General features: G+C 34.2%; 1 protein-coding gene across 9 annotated transcripts in view; it reads right to left on the reverse strand.

Moving 5' to 3' along the window:
- Window positions 1-19,282, reverse strand: part of PHF14 (PHD finger protein 14) — a 199,913-nt gene that overhangs the window by 83,500 nt on the left and 97,131 nt on the right. Inside the window, exon 17 of one of the 9 annotated variants that reach the window (XM_070369790.1) lies at window positions 17,070-18,211. The exons of the other annotated variants lie outside the window; for them this stretch is intronic. Within the exon in view, the coding sequence (XP_070225891.1) occupies window positions 18,202-18,211 (10 nt within the window). The 3' untranslated portion in view covers window positions 17,070-18,201. Of the gene's footprint in view, window positions 1-17,069; window positions 18,212-19,282 lie in introns of those variants that run through there. 9 annotated transcript variants of the gene reach the window in all.

Raw genomic sequence — 19,282 nt, forward strand, 5'->3', positions numbered from 1 at the left:
TTTAACTACAATGTTAGAAAATATTATGGTAATAGTTATGCAAAATAGCACATTATAAAGTATCTTTTTTTTTTTAATCTTACTTTTATGTAATGTTACAATCCCCCAATCATAAATTGTGGTATTTTAGGTCAAATAATTCTGCCCAGAACTCTGCCACAAAAGGACTTCCCATCTTCTTGAGAATGCTCACAAAGCATCTCTTCTCTTCTGGAAAGCCTTGCTCTATTTTTCCCTACTTGCTTAAACCTACCCATTCTTTTACAAATCCATTGGCTTTACTGGCTACCACTGTTTCTTTTTTTTACAATTATCTTATTGGGTAATCCTATACTACCAGTTCCTATTATCTGAGAATTTTCAGAAAACTGATTATTTCTACATAAGAAATTTCTGTGGCTTTCCAGTCATAATGATGGAGAGTTGGCAGGAAGAAAGGAGGAAGGAAGAGGGGAAAGTGAAGGAGGGTAAGAGGGAGGGAAAAAAGAAAAAAAGGAAGGAAGAAAGTGAAAAAAAAAAAGGAAAGCAAAAGAAAGGTACTTGTTCAGTAAGGCATACTTTAATTATATCACTAACAAAATGCCAAATCATTTTTAGTTGAAAACATAGGGATTTATATCCACACTGCATATTATTCTAATTAGTTCTTTTGATCTATATAATCATCTGAAGACAAAGAACTGTTGAACTCAATGTAAATCCTCCCATTCTGAGACATTTGCAAGAAAGAGCAGCAGAATTAAAGTCCGTCAGGCAACTAAATACAATCGACAATAGAGTTCATAAAGAGTGATGGTCTCATACTAAAGCCAGCTAGGAAAACGGGCAGATTGAGAAATTTCAAGTTAAATTTCCATTTCTTTAGTTGAAATTGCACCTTTTATGAATATTCCTATTATCCCGGGGATTCAGGGGAACCAAAGTAGTGTTTAGTCAAATACTATCTGATGTATCTTTTTTCAAAAGTGAGCTATTAAGAGATATGTATGTGCAAAATACACTTCCAAGGTTTTCGGTTTTGTTTTTTAAATTATTGTGTGATGGGGCCCATATCCAGGCACTCCATATCAACTCTAAAACAGAGTCCAATGCTGTACAAGTGTTACAAACTATATTTTAGTAAATTACTTTCCTTTTCTCAGCATGTTTCCACAGGGCAAAAAAGTTTTACGTGGGACAACTTTATGACTTCATTCCCAACAGAAATGTGCCCTCTCAAAGTTAACAGGCATTGATCTTTAGACCAGTGAGCCTATAAAATCAGCTCTAATAATACACATTTAAGTGACAATAAAAAGTAGGATACTTTCTGGTTACACGTAATAGGTAAGGTCTATGTAATTACTAAACAAAGCTGCCCTGATTTACTGACGTGTCATTTCTGACCAAGAGTTACTAGGAAGAAAAAAGGAGAGGGGAGGACAAATGGACAAAAAAAATTAACTTGAAAGAATAAAAACACTGCTTTAAAGATATAATAGAACTAAATGATTTGTGTATCACAGTTAACATAAAATGTAAAGGGGTAATAGTCATGTTACTAAAAAAAATTTAACTTATTTATTTTGAAAACAGATTCCTATAATAGAATTCAGTGCTTGGTCACTCTTCCCCTACATTCCCATCCTAAACTTTGGTTTCTTTTTAATGAAAAAAAGGAGTCAGCAAAACAAAATGCCACCATTAAATCATTCTGCAACATTTTGTGTCAAAAATGTAATGGGAAATGCACACATCAAGGGAAAGGTTACTGTTCTTCCAGAACATCTTTTCACTTGGTTCACGGCTCATCCTTCTACATAACCGTGCAGGCACTGCTGACGGTTTTCTCTCTCGGTTTAATGTGGCATTTGAAGGATTATGGCATTTTCAGAAACCACAGTGCAGTGATTTTAGTGGTTATCTGACTGAAAGTGATACTGCGACTCAGAATAACTGCGCTGTTTATGTGCAGTGGTAAAAGTCAGCTACCAACTCTTTTCACATTATCAACCTAGTTCCTGATTGCATATTTTCTTAATAATACACGAGTTCAGTCTAGAAACTAACGCCAGAATTAGAGAAAACTCCATTTAAATGGGAGCCTGCTGTACACAGGCATACTATATTTAATTTTAAATATTATTAACTGCATTGTTATAGAAAGAGTTAACTCAGCAGTTGGTTAATCTTAACTCATTTCAGTTTAGGATAAATGTAACTGAAACTGTTTCACAAAAAGGGTTAAAATAAACAATTAAAAGGAATATTCTTAGAAATTAAAATGAAAAGAAATCATATATCATACATGTAAATCAATTAAGAACTATAAAGATACAGTAAATGAGATATGCTATAAATACCCAGGTAATATTTTAATCTACTAATATTTGAATAGATTACTTATATTAATATATTTAAAGTATATTTTAAAAAAGCTCAATCTATAAAATTTTATTTTATAGAATTAAGAAAATAAAAAACTTTCCAAAGTGAAAGAAAACAGTTTCTACTATAAACTATTTCTCACAAACCTACATCTCAATTAGTAAAAAATGAAAAGTGGCTGCCTTAAAATTAATTCATATGCTCTGGTAAGCTATGAGCTATAAAATATATAATTGACAACAAAATTAGAAAAATAATATGGATTAATACGATAAAAAAATAGCATTGTTGGTAGGAGGTTTGTGCTGTAAATTGTTCAAAATCGCAGACTGCGGGGTATTTTTCATTTCTGAATTTCCTTCTCTTATCCTTTAGTCTATGATATAATGAAATCACAGAACGTGAAAATTAAAAGCTATCTTCAAATATATCTAACACATTGCTTAATTTATAAATGAGATAGATGGTTTCCAGAAAAGCTGTCTGCATCCTCAAGGTGACACAGTCTTCAAACTCTCAGTTTTAGTCCTATACCCTCCACCATCATTTTGCCTGGTTAGTTATCTAATGAAGTTTTCAAGTGAGGTTCATTTTTTGAGCCTATTAAGATAAACATTCAATGTACTATCACTGCCAGAGAGAGACTGTCCTTAATAAGCAAGAAAATTATATTCCTGGCTTTCCTAATCAATAATTTCTTCATATATGTTAACAGTATTATGTGGAAAATTAGAGCTGTAATAATGACATATACCGCATCTAAATAATAAGTGAATAGGGTGAAATAAGGGAAAAATGAGGTTTGATAACTTACTTTTATCCTTATTCAAAAAACAGAGATATAAATATGAAAACATTTGTTCAAATACAACAATGTTATAGCTAATACACACACATTCACATATGTACATTTTAAAACTGAACAAGATCACCCTAAGGTTAAAGAATTCTGAGGTTATGTATTTCTGAGATTTAAGTCTCAGTTTTATGTATGCTAAAGAATCAACTAAATGATGCAAAACTTCCCAAGTGGGGAACAAATTAACATTTATTTTACAAAGATTCTGAAATGACAACGTTCTTATTTGCTCACTGAATTTCAAGGGACCACAATTCTTCATCTACTAACTTGTATTGTTCTATTCATTTAAATAATCTCTCTTCTCAAAAACAAAACCCTCAGATCACAGGTAATTAAAAGGCTGACTACAACAGAGGTAAATCTGTTTTTCAAATTTAATCTACCAAATGCAAATATACTGCACTTGTGATCTTTTTTTTTTTTTTTTCCACAACTGGTGGTTAATACAAATACTCACCTCTCTAAAATTTCACATCATTGTGCCTATAAACTCAAGATTTCTTCAGTCTATTGTTAGAATGATGCTGTTGTATTCTTCAAGACAACACAGAGGGACTACAAAAGCATTTAGTAAACAGATGACCACAATCAAAATGACGAGTGACCAAAATGGTAAAGATAAGATGCATCACACATTTTCACAAACAGCAGCTTCAATTAATATATGCAACATTATGTATGCGATTTAAGTATGTACACATATACCATTTTAATGTGTATACATATAACATAAATACAATGTAAATACATTCATATACCCTTCAACCTGAAAGTTATTTGTAAAAGATGTAACTTGCCCCTGAAAAAAGGATAGAGCATATTTCCTTAAAAACAAAAGTCCCAGAGATAAACATCTACAAAGGTCACATTTATTGAGTCCTATGCCTCTCATTTAATATAAAGTACAAATGAAGAATATGACATCTAAAGTTAAAAACAAAAAGTAGTAATTTTAATAAATCCTTTTAATATCAAAGAAAATCAAATAGTATAGTTGGAAGAATAAAGATTGCAGCACTAGTCTCAAAGAACATCAAATTTAATTAAAAAAAAAAACCAAAATTTGAAACATCAGATATGATCCCAAAAGGGATGTCATCATTTAGCCTGAAACAAATACATTTATCAAAGACAAGTTTTATTCTACCAGGGAGCTGAAATGTAAATTTATGTTGAGTCTGTATGAGCTAAGAGCACAGGCTGTTTGAATCTGAGTGTCAGTTTCACTACTTTCTTTTGGGAAGTTATTTATGCCTTAGTTGCCCCAACAATTCAATGGAAGCAATAGTACTGCTCACCTTATAGGGTAGCTTTAAGGATTGAATGATTCAACATGTACATATATATATATGGTATCTGGTCCATATAAGCATTATATAAATGGTTTATTACAGTTGTTTGCATATATAGGGTATTTACAATTCCCTAATTATTGTGCCAAGCCATTTACTTCTATTTATCTCAATTAATCCTCCAACAACCTCTGGGTTAGGTACTATTGACTATGGTTATTTTACAGATAAAGAAACCAAACCACAGAGAACATAAAGGCAGAATTCCCAAATAACAGAAACAAGTTTTAAATCAGGTGGCTGGCTATAAATACCCATTTTTAATTGGTCATTATACTGAAGTGGGTTGCCATTGCCTTCTCCAATATAAAACTGTTTCCCAAAATGTAGAAAGACTCTGAAATTTAATAACATTTAGGCTTTTCACATAAATTTATCAGGTTTGCTTTAAAAATATCCAATGTAAAATATCATGCTGAAGAAGGAATAAAATGGGATAAGTTTTTCACATACAAGATTCACTTTAATTAGAAGTATCTATTTCATTAAATTCTTTTGTTAAAGAAGAAACATATTCAATGACAGGTGTTCAAGATGGTATGGCAGGCTTTATTTAGGACCATCATGACAGATTTAGGAACCACTGAATTGGGATTTTATACTGGGGCAGAAAGACTGGGCCAAACTCTGAATACAGTATGGCCAAGATGGAATTTATAGAAAAAGTACATGGTGGGGATCAATAGATAGAAAATTAATAAGTGGAAATATCAGTGCTAAGGGGGTTTTGGCTAAACTGACCTGAAAGAATTTTTTCTTAAGATATGCCTGGGTGATCAGAATGGTAGAGACTGAGGAACCAGATCAGATACCTAGGGTGATTAGACATCAAGGGTGAGAGGTTCTGCTTAAACTGACTGAGCAGGGTTCCTGCTAAAACTGGACATTATAAGGAAACATACAGATGAACTTGGAGAAAGTACAGTAACCTGACTAAAGTTTGTTCCAGCAAAGAATCTTTATTGCCTTTAGCACATTAAAAAAATTTTTTTGCAGAAAAAACAACAAAAACTAATCTTATCTAATCAAACACATGTAAAAATAATATTAAGATTAAAAAATGGATTAGGAAAGGAATAGGCTATGCAGAACAAGTGACAAGAGAATATTTGCAGTGGTTTTCTGAGGGTGAGGGTGAGCGTGGGATATGGGATACATGGCATATGGAATCTTCTTCCAACCAGGGATCAAACCCATGACACCTGCATTTGGAGTACAGAGTCTTAACCACTGGACCACTGGGGAAGCCCGTAAGAGTAATATGAAGATGAAAAAAATGGATCAGGAAAGTAACAGGCTATGAAGAACCAGTGACAAGAGAATATTTGCAGGAGTTGTCTGAGGGCAGGGTGGGAGCTAGGATTGACAGTAAATAAGCAGAGCACTTTTTGAGGTAATGGAAAATTTTCTAAAATGGCACTCTATTGATAGCTGAACAGTTCTATACATTTATTAAAAATTGTAACAGTCTACATATAAAATGGCTGAATTTGTACAGTATGAAAATTAAATCTCAATATAGTTATTTTTAAAAAGAAAAAATATTTGCTCTTTATCAAAGGAAGTAGGCTGTACCAAGGGAACTGACTTATTTTCCAGTCTCTTTAGCTAAATGAGAGAAAAGTCAACAAGAATGACTTCCACTCTAAGAGACTTACTCAAAAAATATATATATATTCTACATAGGTACAGGATAGTCTAGAAAGAGATTCTGAAAGTATGTGTTTACAGGACAGCCTGTGAGGGAATGTAATTTAGTATAGGTTTGGGAACTTGTAACATCACATATGATTATCAGAGGTAGTCTGTTAGAGCTCAGAGATGATATAGCCTGACATCTTTTCTATTCAAATAAAAAAACAGAGACCCTCTGAGATTCAGCAACTTGCTAGAATTGGTAAGAGACAAGCTTGGACTAACTGAGGTCTAATTCTCAGTGAAGTAATCATAGTCAATCAGAAATCCTTATTTACCTATGCTTTTTGTTGTTTGCTACAAGTATATACTATTTTAAAGTTTGTTTTTAATAAGTAAAAATGAAAAAACAAATCAATTAAGACCTAAAGAAAAGTCTTTGTTCTCAAAGAGATGACAGTATTTCAGTGTATAAGGCTGAAATGCATACAGACTTAGCAGTGTATCAGTAAATATACTCTGATTAATTTTCTGTGCCATATTGTAGAAGACTATGAGAATCATCATGAATAAATGGAAGGCCTCACTTAATCTAGTGAAAAAGTAATTCATAGATAATTTCCAAGGAATTGGATAATAGCATGATGTGGGATTTTATGTGGATCCCAAGGTCAATCAAAGTAAGAAAAACATCATTATGGGATCATATACGTCTGGAAGGATACACGAAAGAAGTAAATACCGAGACCTAGTCTTAGAAGAAAGAGAATATGATCTGAAATTGTATAGGAAGCAGGGAAGTCTCAAGCAAACAGTTGTAGTGCCCATCCAAAAGATCAGCATACTCAAGAAAAGAAGCACTGACAATGGAAATAAAATCAATAAATTGCTTGAAAAACACAGCTTACCATAACTAAGGTAAGACAAAAGAAAAAGTTTTCAATAGCTCTATTATCTAAATATTTTAAAAATCGAGGGACTTCCCTGGTGGTCTAGTGGTTAAGACTCTGTCCTTCCAATGGAGTGGGTGTGGGTTCAATCTCTAGTTGGGTTACTAAGACCCCCACAAGCTGCATGGGGCAGTCAAGAAATAAAAAGTAATGATAAATAAGTAAAGATTTTTTAATATGAAATTAATTACCAAAAACGTCCCAACAAAGAAAATTCTAGTCCAGAATGGGAGAAAATAATAGCAAATGAAACAACTGACAAAGGATTAATCTCCAAAATACACAAGCAGCTCATTCAACTCAATACCAGAAAAACAAACAACCCAATTAAAAAGTGGGCAGAAGACCTAAACAGACATTTCTCCAAGGAAGATATACAGATGGCCAATAAACACATGAAAAGATACTTAACGCTGCTCATTATAGAAATGCAAATCAATATACAATGAGGTATATCACCTCCTACCAATCAGAATGGCCACCATCAAAAAAATCTACAAACAATAAATGCTAGGGAGGGTGTATAGAAAACGGAACCTTCTTGTACTGTTGGTGGGAATGTAAATTGATACAGCCATATCAATGTAAATTGATATGAATACAGTATAGAGATTCCCTAAAAAACTAGGAATAAACTACCATATGACCCAACAATCACACTACTGGGCATATACCCTGAGGAAACCATAACTGGAAAAGGCACACACACTCCAATGTTCACTGCAGCACTATTTACAATAACTAGGACATGGAAGCAAACTAGATGTCCATCAACAGATGAATGGATAAATAAGCTGTAGTACATATATACAATAGAGTATTAGTCATAAAAAGGAACACATCAGTTCTAAAGCAAAGGATGAACCTAGAGCCTATTATAAAGAGTGAAATAAGTCAGAAAAACAAATATTGTGTATTAGCATATATATATGGAATCTAGACAGAGAGTACTGATGAACCTATCTGCAACTCAGCAATGCAGACACAGACCTAGACAACGGACTTGTGGCCACAGCTGAGGAAGGAGAGGGGGGATGAACGGAGAGAGTAGCCTGGAAAATCCCATGGACAGAGGAGCCTGGTGGGCTGCCGTCTATGGGGTCGCACAGAGTCGGATACGACTGAAGTGACTTGGCAGCAGCGGCACCGAAACATGTACCTTACCATATGCAAAACAGATAGCCAGTGGGAATTTGCTGCATGACACAGGGCACTCAAACCCAGTGTTCTGTGACAATGAAGCTGGTAAGATGGGATGGAAGGTGGCAGGGAGGCTCAAGAAGGAGGGGACGTGGGACATATGTACACCTATCGTTGATTCATGTTGATGTATGGCAGAAACCAACACAATACTGTAAAAGCAATTATTCTCCAATTAAAATTAAATTTAAAAAGAAAGAAAGAAAGAAAACTCTGGTCCAGATGGTTACATTTGAGGAATTCAATGAAAATTCAATGAAGAAATAAAAATCAATCAATAAATACTTAAAAAAAAATAGAAAACTTTCTAACATCTTCTAGAAGGCCAGTATAACCTGAAAAACAAAATCTGATAAAGACTTAGGAAAAGAAATTGTAAGAATAATATTTACATGAATGAATAGAGACACAAAACCCTTATCAAAATACTAGCAAATGAAATCCAAATATATAGCCCAGGAGGGCCTTATCCCAGGATTGTAAAGTTGATACAACTTTTGAGGTCTCCATCTGTGAAGGATGGAAAAGCTAGACGGAAACACTGCTTGTACACCTACTTGTGCCAAGATCTCCTTATTGAGAGGTCTTAACACTTCTCGCCACTGACTCTCTATTTTCCAATTTCCTAGCCCTTTCCCTTCTTCTTCACTCCAGTCCCTGGGTCCATTAAACAGCAAAAGCCTTCTGTTTTTAACCATAATGATCAGCTTGGCTTCTGATCCTGACTGACTACCTCAACACCAGGCAACTCTCAACACCTGCATAAACAGGTTTTTTTTTTTAATCTTATTTAATAATTTCTTATACAATAGCATCAAAAACATTAAATACTTAGGAATACATTTAATAATAAACATGTAAGACTTCTACAATGCAAACTATAAAAACATTGATGAAAAAATAATGGATATCTGAAAATCTGAACAAATGTAAAGACATACCTAGTTCATGCATCAGGAAACAATTCTGTTAATGCTTCCCAATATCAATGCTCCCCAAATTCATCCACATATTCAACACAAAACTAATCAAAATCCCAGCAGGCTTCTTTTGAAACACTGTGGTTAAATATATGTAAGATTTACCATTTTAACCGTTTTTAAGTGTACATTTCAGACACACTAAGTACATTCACACTGTTGTGCAAGCATCACTACCATTTATCACTTTACACAACTTAAACTCAGTACCTATTCAAACACTAACTCCCCAGTCACCCTGCTCCTGGCAACCATGACCCCACTTTCTGTCTCTATGAATTGGACTACTCTTAAGCATCCCGTATTAAGTAGAATCATACATTTGTCCTTTTTTGACTGGCTTATTTCAGTCAGCATGAAAGTCTTCAGTGTTCATTCATGTTATAGCATGTATCAGAATTTCCTTCCTTTTTATAGTTGAAATATATCCTGAGGGCTTCCCTGGTGGCTCAGTGGTAAAGAATCCACCAGCCAATGCAGGAGACGTAGGTTCGATCCCTGGATCAGGAAGATCCCCTGGAGAAGGAAATGGCAACCCACTTCAGTATTCTTGCCTGGGAAACACCATGAACAGAGAAGCCTGGTGGGCTAGAGTCTGTGGCATCGCAAATAGTGACTTGACTTAGTGACTAAACAATAACAACATGTATATATCATATTTTGTTTATCCATTCATCTATTAATAGACACTTGGTTTGTTTCCACCATTTGACTACTACTACTAATGCTGCCAGGCTTCCGTGGTAGCTCAGCTGGTGAAGAAGCTGCCTGCAATGCAGGAGACTCTCGTTCAATTTCTGGGTCAGGAAGATACCCTAGAGAAGGCATAGACTGCCCACTCTGGTATTCTTGGGCTTTGCTGGTGGCTCAGTCGGTAAAGAATCTACCTGCAACGCAGACCTGGGTTGGGAAGATCCCCTGGAGGAAGGCATTGCAACACACTCCAGTATTCTTGCCTGGAGAATCCCCACGGACAGAGGAGCCTGTTGGGCTGCAGTCCATGGGGTCACAAAGAGTCAGACACGACTGAGCGACTAAGCACACAGCAATAATGCTGCCATGAATATGAATGTATATCTCTTTAAGCTCCTGCTTTCAATTCTTTGGGGTATACACTCTCTAGAAGTGAAATTTCTTTTTCTCCACATCCTCCTCCAAACTTGTTATCTTCTATTTTTGTTTGTTTGATAATAGTCATTCTAATGGGTTTGAAGCAGTATCTCATTGTGGTTTTGCTTTGAATTTCACTAATGATTAATGTATAGCATCTTTTCATATGCTTAATAACTGGAGAATTTCTTTGGAGAAATGTCTGTTCAAGTCTTTTGCTCATTTTTAATCAGTTTTTTTCATTGTTGTAAATGATTTGTTGTTCTTTTTACACTCTTGATATCAATCTCTCATTGGATGCATGATTTGCAAATATTTTCTCACGCTTTGTTGGTTGCCTTTTTATTCTGTTGGTAATTTCCTTTGACACAGACATTTCTAATTTTCAATGAAGTCTAAAATGTATATTTTTTTTGTTGTTGCTGGCCTGTGCTTTTTTTGGTATCATATCCAGGCTTTCTTCCTTTTAATAAAAATGGAAAGCTCTTTCTGACACTCATATGAAAATGCAAAGGATCCCAAATAACAAATAAGCTTACGATAAGACCTCAATAATCCAGACATTAGTACTGGCCTAGAAATATGTACATAGCTTGATGGAACAGAATACAAAGTCTAGAAACTGACCCTCATTTAAAAAGTCAATTAATATTTAACAATGAAACCAAAGCAACTTAATGCAGAAAGGAAATGCTTGCTAGAAATTTCTTAGAAAATTGGTGCTAGAAAACTAGAAATCCACATGGGATAATAAACAAACCTTCCTTAACTATACCTGAAGTTAAACAAAAATTAACTTCAGATGAACCACACAATCTCAGTATAAAAGATAAATCATAAAGCTTTTAGAAGAACACAAAGATAATTTTTGTGACCTGGACCTAAGTAAAGACTTCTGAGATAGGACACAAAGGCATTAATCATAAAATAAAAAGTTGCTAAACTGAACTTAGTAAAATTAGTAATTTCTGTTCTCTAATACCATTAAAAAATGAATAAGCAGGCCATAGATAAAGATTGTATGTCTGAAAAACATGTATTTGCAAAATAGAGTATATTAAAAACTCATATAAACTCAATACTAAACATACAACCCAATTTTTTTTTTAATGAGCAAAATAATTAGCTCACAAAGGAAGATATACAAACAGCCAGTGAGCATATAAAAATGTGCTCAACATTATTATACATCAGAGTAATGCAAACTAAAACCACAGTGCCATTCCCTCACACATTCATTAAAAAGGCTGAAATCAAATAAAACTAAACATGCCATTTATATGTTCTACAAGAGGTAACTTCTAGGGGAAAGAAATGCAATGGTTGCCTTTGAGAAGAGGGAATGACTAGGAAAGGGCACAGCTCTTGAGAGTGAAAAAAACTGTTCTACATCTTAATAGAAATGGGGGTTACATACGCGCATCATAAAAATTTTTATTACATGCTTTTCTTAAAATTCACCAATTTATTCATTTAACATTTATGCATTTCACTGTTTGTAACTTTAACCACACACACACACACATACACAAGCAACTACTGAACTTAATAGATTTATTTTTGCAGTGGTTGGGGCTGGCAATTCTGAAACTACTTCCTATATATTCTAAGCTTGAGCAAATAGGAAAATATATTGTCCTGAAACCTAAACTAGATAAGACAATTTATGAATACATTTTTATATTTCTATGAAATATTTCTGTGAAATATTTCAATTTTTATAGAAATGTTCCTATGAAACTGTTTCATCTCGTTTCATCATTAATTCAGAATTTACAACCTTTGGGCAGCTTAATTATTGTTTCTCTAAGTAGTTTACAGAGTCTGGATTTAAAAACACTGAACAAATCACATGTAACTAGACTTCTATAAGATACAGCCATTTTTCCTACTTGAATTTTAATGTCTGTTGTTTACATCAAAATTATTAAGATCATATTTTGTCAAAATATCTATTTTTAAAAATATATCAGATAGGGTGACACATAATGAAACTTTAAATAGTTGCAATGTTTGCATTTTTCCTACTTATCTTTGATTAAAGTGAAAGTTGCCCAGTCGTGTCCGACTCTTTGCGACTCCATGGACTATAGCCTGCTAGGCTCCTCTGTCCATGGAATTTTCCAGGCAAGAATACTGGGGGGGTTGCCATTTCCTTCTCCAATCTTTGATTACAAATAGAAAGAAAAATATCTTTGTTAATCAGTGCTCAGGCTAATTTCTTTATACATTCTAGCATTATTCATATATTAAATGCTGGCATTCTTATAGAGTTTTAATTCTGGTATTAAACTGATTCAATTAAGCAGAGTTTTTGTTTTTTTTTTAAGTTAAAAAATAAGTAACCAATCTTCAAAAATTATAATAAACTTTGAAAACTAAAGTAGACCTCACTGGGTTTTTTTTTTACAAAAAGCTTAAAAATCAATTATCTGTTAAACAAAATGAAAATTTAGAAATATTTTCTCAAAATATGGATATAATGATGTTAAACTCTCCAGAATATGACAGAAATACTTTTCTGAATTTTATTCAATTTTAATTTTACTTATGCATTAGGTGATGTTGTTTGGTATTCATATCAGAATTTCCTTGAAAAGCTGTTTCTATTAACTATTTCTTATAATGATTATTCAAAAAGTAAATGTAAAAGTGTTTTAAACAGTTAAAAACCTAAGAAAAGGAAATTTCAGGTCATAATTGTATTCCTCTGTTTAAATTTTCAAATAATTGCAAATGCTTCATTAGTTTGTATTTAGAATGCTACACTTACCTTCCCTTTTGATGAGAATCTTGTTAAAGAATTAGCACATTTCCTCAGGCTATGAGTTATAGGAAGTCTATATGTCTTTCAACATCTTGATATGCTACTTTATCCTTGCCTTTTATGTAAAATTAGATTTTTATATCAGATTTTTGATAATATTTTAAGCCTATTTTATATTAAAAATAAAAATTAGAAAGATTTAATATCTGGCCAATGATTCTGTAACGCAACCTCCTATGAAGTGTGTAAGCCATCAACTACCACAGGGAGGCGCTCTTTGCTCAGTGACTTGGAGTAAGAAGAGGGGAGCTATAAGGATATGTAAAACAGAGACTCTGCCTTCTAGATGGCCATACTTGCAAGAGAGCAAAGTCAAGTAATATTACAGCACTAACAGCAGTGAACTTCAAGAAGAGATATATCACACAGGACATCAGGGTGACATGAGGGGATACATTTTACTACATATAATTGAAAGAAATATTAGATCTCCAAGCTTTGGAAACAATCCTTTAGAACACAGCAATTTGTACTACACCAATCACTGACTCAGGGTTATAAAACAAAACAAAACATTAAAACCTATCCTTGAAACTGTTGGTAAAAATAAGGAATAGAAACAGAAGATTAACCAGAAATGTCTTTGTGCAGGAAATGTTTTTAATAATTTGAAATTTATTAGAAGAAAAATCATTTTACAATTTGTTTCTAATTTATAAATATCCAAATAATATACATTTGCACCATCACTTGACATTCCTACATAAATATGCAAATTTTATCATTAAGACTGATCACTGTGTGATAAACTACATAAGAAATAATAAATTAGAAAGTGTATAATCAAAATAAATCATGCTGAATATTTTAGTCAGTCAGTTTAGTCGCTCAGTAGTGTCCGACTCTTTGTGACCCCAAGGACTGCAGCACGCCAGGCTTCCCCCATCAACAACTCCTGGAGTTTCCTCAAACTCATGTCCATTGAGTCAGTGATGCCATCCAACCATCTCATCCTCTGTCGTCCCCTTCACCTCCCACCTTCAATCTTTCCCAGCATGAAGGTCTTTTCAAATGAGTCAGCTATTCACATCAGGTGGCCAAAGTACTGGAGTTTCAGCTTCAGCATCAGTCCTTCCAAAGAATACTCAGGACTGATTTCCAATAGGATGGACTGGTTGGATCTCCTTGCAGTCCAAGGGACTCTCAAGAGTCTTCTCCAACACCACAGTTCAAAAGTATCAATTCTTCGGCGCTCAGCCTTCTTCACAGTCCAACTCTCACATCCATACATGACTACTGGAAAAACCATAGCCTTGACTAGACGACCTTTGTTGGCAAAGTAACGTTTCTGCTTTTAATATGCTGTCTAGGCTGCTCATAACTTTTCTCCCAAGGAGTAAGCATCTTTTAATTTCATGGCTGCAGTCACCATCTGCAGTGATTTTGGAGCCCAAGAAAGTAAAGTCTGTCACTGTTTCCACTATTTCTCCATCTATTTGCCGTGAAGTGATGGGACCAGATGCCATGATCTTCATTTTCTGAATGTTGAGTTTTAAGCCAACTTTTTCACTATCCTCTTTCACTTTCATCAAGAGGCTCTTTAGTTCTTCTTCACTTTCTGTCATAAGGGTGGTGTCACCTGCATATCTGAGGTTATTCATATTTCTCCCAGCAATCTTGATCCCAGCTTGTGCTTCTTCCAGCCCAGAGTTTCTCATGATGTACTCTGCATATAACTTAAATAAGCAAGGTGACAATATACAGCCTTTACATACTCCTTTTCCTATTTGGAACCAGTCTGTTATTCCATGTCCAGTTCTAACTGTTGCTTCCTGTCTTGCATACAGATTTCTCAAGAGGCAGGTCAGGTGGTCTGATATTCCCATCTCTTTCAGAATTTTCCACAGTTTACTGTGATCCACACAGTCAACGGCTTGGCACAGTCAATAAAGCAGAAATAGATAGGAGATACCCCACGCCCAAGGTCAGGAGGGGCGGCTGCACTTGCTGGACCAGCAGTGAGGAGATACCTCACATCCAAGGGCAAAGCAGAAGCCCCAGCAAGATGGTAGGAGGGGTGAATATGCATTTAGAATCAAACCCCATTCCCGCCAGTGACACTCAGAGGGCTCAAACAAACCATATGTGCACTAGGACCCAGGGACCCCACAGAGACTGAGACAGAACTGTGTTTGAGCGTCTGCTGTGGAGGTACCGGTCAGTGGTGGTCTGCTGCAGGGACAGGGGCTCTGGGTGCAGCAGACTTGGGTATGGCATAAGCCCTCTTGGAGGAGGTTGTCATTAACCCCACCATAGAGCTGCCAGGACTGGGAAATAGACTCTCGGAGGGCACAACAGAAACCTGTGCACCAGGACTCAGAAGAAAGGAGCAGTGACCCCACAGGAGACTGCCCCGGACTTGCCCGTGGGTGTCTGGGTATCTCTGGCAGAGGCGTGGGTCAGGTGGCCTGCTGCGGGGTTGGGGGCACTGAGTGTCGCTGTACATGCAATGGACCTGTTGAGGGAGGTCAACTCTACCTTCACTGCCTCCATCACAGTTTGGCCCCAGGTAAACAGCAGGGAGGGAACAGAGTTCCACCCATCAACAGAAAATTGGTTTAAAGATTTACTGAGCCCTGCCAATCAGAACAAGACCCAGTTTCCCCCTCAGTCAGTCTCTCCCATCAGGAAGCTTCCCTAAGCCTCTTATCCTTATTGAGGGCAGACAGACTGAAAACCACAATCACAGAAAACTAACCAATCTAATCACATGGACCACAGCCTTGTCTAACTCAATGAAACTATGAGCCAGGCCATGTAGGGCCACCCAAGACAGACAGGTCGTCGGGGGGAGTTCTAACAAAATGTGGTCCACTGCAGAAGGGAATGGCAAACCACTTCAGCATTCTTGCCTTGAGAACCCCATGAACAGTATGAAATATTTTAGGCAATCTATCAAATGTAATCAATTATTCTTAAGAGAAATGAAACTTAGTTTTATTTTTTTTAAGTACTTTAAAACAATCTATTAGTATTTAAAGTGATCTTACATTCTGTGAACATAGAGTTATAAATAAGATCTGCTCTTAGTCTAACCGAATCTCTGGGGAATAAAACACCCCTTACTATGACCCAGGCAATCTGTAAACCTCCAACAAGCTAAAACAGGAAAGGTAATTATAAATTGAAAAATCTGAATTATCACAGAGACCAATATTTGAAATAATTGATAAATATGAATTTGTGTTTGTGTTCCTAGTAACTTATGATGACATCAAATTGTTTTGAGGATGGCACTCAGAAGCTAGATGTTTAAAATGCCAAATAAATAAAAGTGCTAATAACAGTGTTAACAGACCAAATAAACATCCTAACCTTGTAACCAAAATGGTTCAATACCTATATAATTTGCCATATACTCAAATAAGGAAGAGCATATAGTAAACAGTTAATGGTATAGACTTAGCTATAAAAATAAAACACCTGCACAGTTCACTTCCTACCCTCAATGCTTCTAAGTAATGGCCACAATACAAGATAAAACTAAAGATGTTATTTAAGAGGACTAATGGATTTTAAGGATCTTAGTTTTAGGAGACCTTTTTCCTCTCTCCTATCTCCCATTAAGCAATAAAATGTGTCCCACTGAGTTTAAAATTTGAAGCCTAAAATTTTGGTCTTATTCCTAACTTGATAGTTTGATAAAGATGTGTAGAGAACAAAAGCCAACCTACCTCTAAAATCTATCTTTTGAAAATAAAATATGTTCAAGAAGAATAATCACTTTATTTCTACTTTTACATTAATATATCAACTAACATTTCAAATTTGTGATTCCTAGTCCTTTACCTAAAGCACAGAAAAAAACCACTGCTCTTTAGCGACATGAAAGTAATCCTCCTTTATTAAGTCTTTTAAACATTTTATCATATACTGAGTGAACAATTTGTTCTAGGAACAAATTAGAATACTAAATGTTTTTAAATTAATTCAGCAAAGAATAATCAGTCACTACTCATATGGCAAAGTCACTCATTTGCCACGCATTTACTGAGAATTAAATGTCCCAGGAACTGAGGAAGCAAAACCAAGTAAGATATCACTAAGAGCTCAAAAGTACCTCCAACAAGGAACATTCAGAGCAAAAAGATAAATATCCCCAAAGACCTCATAATTTGAAGACAGTTTCAATTTGCCCTTTAGCATTTAACTGCACTAAATAACACAGAGAAATATATTTTCAATAGGAAACTTTCCAGTTAAATTTTAATTAAGTTTAAAAAGCAGATGGCAAAAAAGGAAGAACTATTTTTTTTAATCAATATAATAATGTAAACCCATTTTTCATCCTTAAGACACTGATAACTTTCATATTTCCCATGTTTAGAAGAAACAGTTGGTCAAATCATTTTAGGGACCATGTTTCAACAAATTCAAATTTTTTGTCTCCCTTATTGCAAGAATAATCATACACAAAAACAGGACAAGCACACTCTCTAAAAGGTAAAAAAATATGCATTAGTATTATTAATGTAATATATTTACCAACTAGAACCCTTATTTCAGAGCACACATACATGTATTCTTTGAATTACTAAGTATTAATAATACCACTTCCCTACTATCTTATACAGAATAACTCATAAAGCTTATAAAGCATGATTGTGATCATGTACAAGAGAGGAAAAAACCAAGACAAAGAAATTCTAAATTACTTGTCAAAGACCTGAGAAAACTTAAAAGGCAAAACAGAAAATCACATTTGGAACCTACTATTACAGGTAACTGACAAATTGAATGCAACTTCCTCATGATATTAAAAAAAAATACATGTAAATTAACATATACATATTTACAAATAATTGAAAAAGCCAGGAACATCATAAGAATTTTTTATATAGCCTGAATTACATAGAGAAGTGTGGTTTCAAAATCAAAGCTGCTAAACAGCCGATTCCAGTGAGTCATGTACATTAGTTCAGAGGAACCTGAGAAAATACAGTATATTCAATATAATATTAATAATTAAATTATGACCCAAGAAGTTTGATTTTATAAGAAGACTTAATAAACATATATAATAAGTATTATGATCAAGCACTGAAATATATCTTCAGGGAAAAAAAGGTTAATTAAAATGTCTTAAAAGTAAAGTTAAAAAAATAGCATGTGTACATAATATTTAAGATGCAACTTAATCATAAAAGTGTGGGTTTTGGGGAGAGGGGTTTGCAAACAATAATGGTACCATTACAAAATAAAAGAGATCTTAGGGGAAATGGTAGATATTGGCTTATAAGCATACCTCTTGAAACACATGAAATTCTACATAAAATTCTTCTTTAACCCAAGAGCAATGTGTTTAAACTAAATGTGTGTGTGTGTGTGTGTGTGTATAAAATGTAGATAAAATATATATGTATTTTTAAAGAACAATCACATCATAACTATAAAACATTTTATGGTGAGGCTTTATATCCAGCTTATTTTGTTCTCAGAACATTATTAATATATAATGTTTATAAAACATTTAATTCCCTCTTCATTACCTCTAAAATCTTTGCAGAAAATCTGATATTATCTTGTTAACAAGGCAAAACTAGGGAGGAAGATTTGTATATCCATCATTTCTCGAGTAACAAAAATATCTTTACCTTCCAGAAGACTTTCACAAAAATCCGACACTGGAATGTTATAATAATGCAAGTGAGGATGAAAATTTTATAATAGGAACTGATTAAATAAATGAGAGGAAAGGCTAATAATAGATAAAAATGTTTATCAAGAACCAAAGAAAGGTGATACCTATTTTTTCTTTTTTAAGACAACTATAAAACAATGTCCTGGAGACACTCTTGTTATAAAGTGGGTTTTAAGATGAAAATTGTATTTACTTCTTAGGTTCTTTTTTTTCAAATGTATCACCAAATAATTTAAAATAAAAACCTGACAAAAACATGTAGAGTCTATACAAGAAGTCCTGCATCAGCCTACTATTTTAAGAAAATAAATAGGAGGTAGATATTTACATAGATTTTAATAGTTATAAAAAGAATAAC

The sequence above is a fragment of the Bos mutus genome, chromosome 4 (genome assembly GCF_027580195.1).
Source record: "Bos mutus isolate GX-2022 chromosome 4, NWIPB_WYAK_1.1, whole genome shotgun sequence".
NCBI classification, from domain to species: Eukaryota; Metazoa; Chordata; class Mammalia; order Artiodactyla; family Bovidae; genus Bos; species Bos mutus.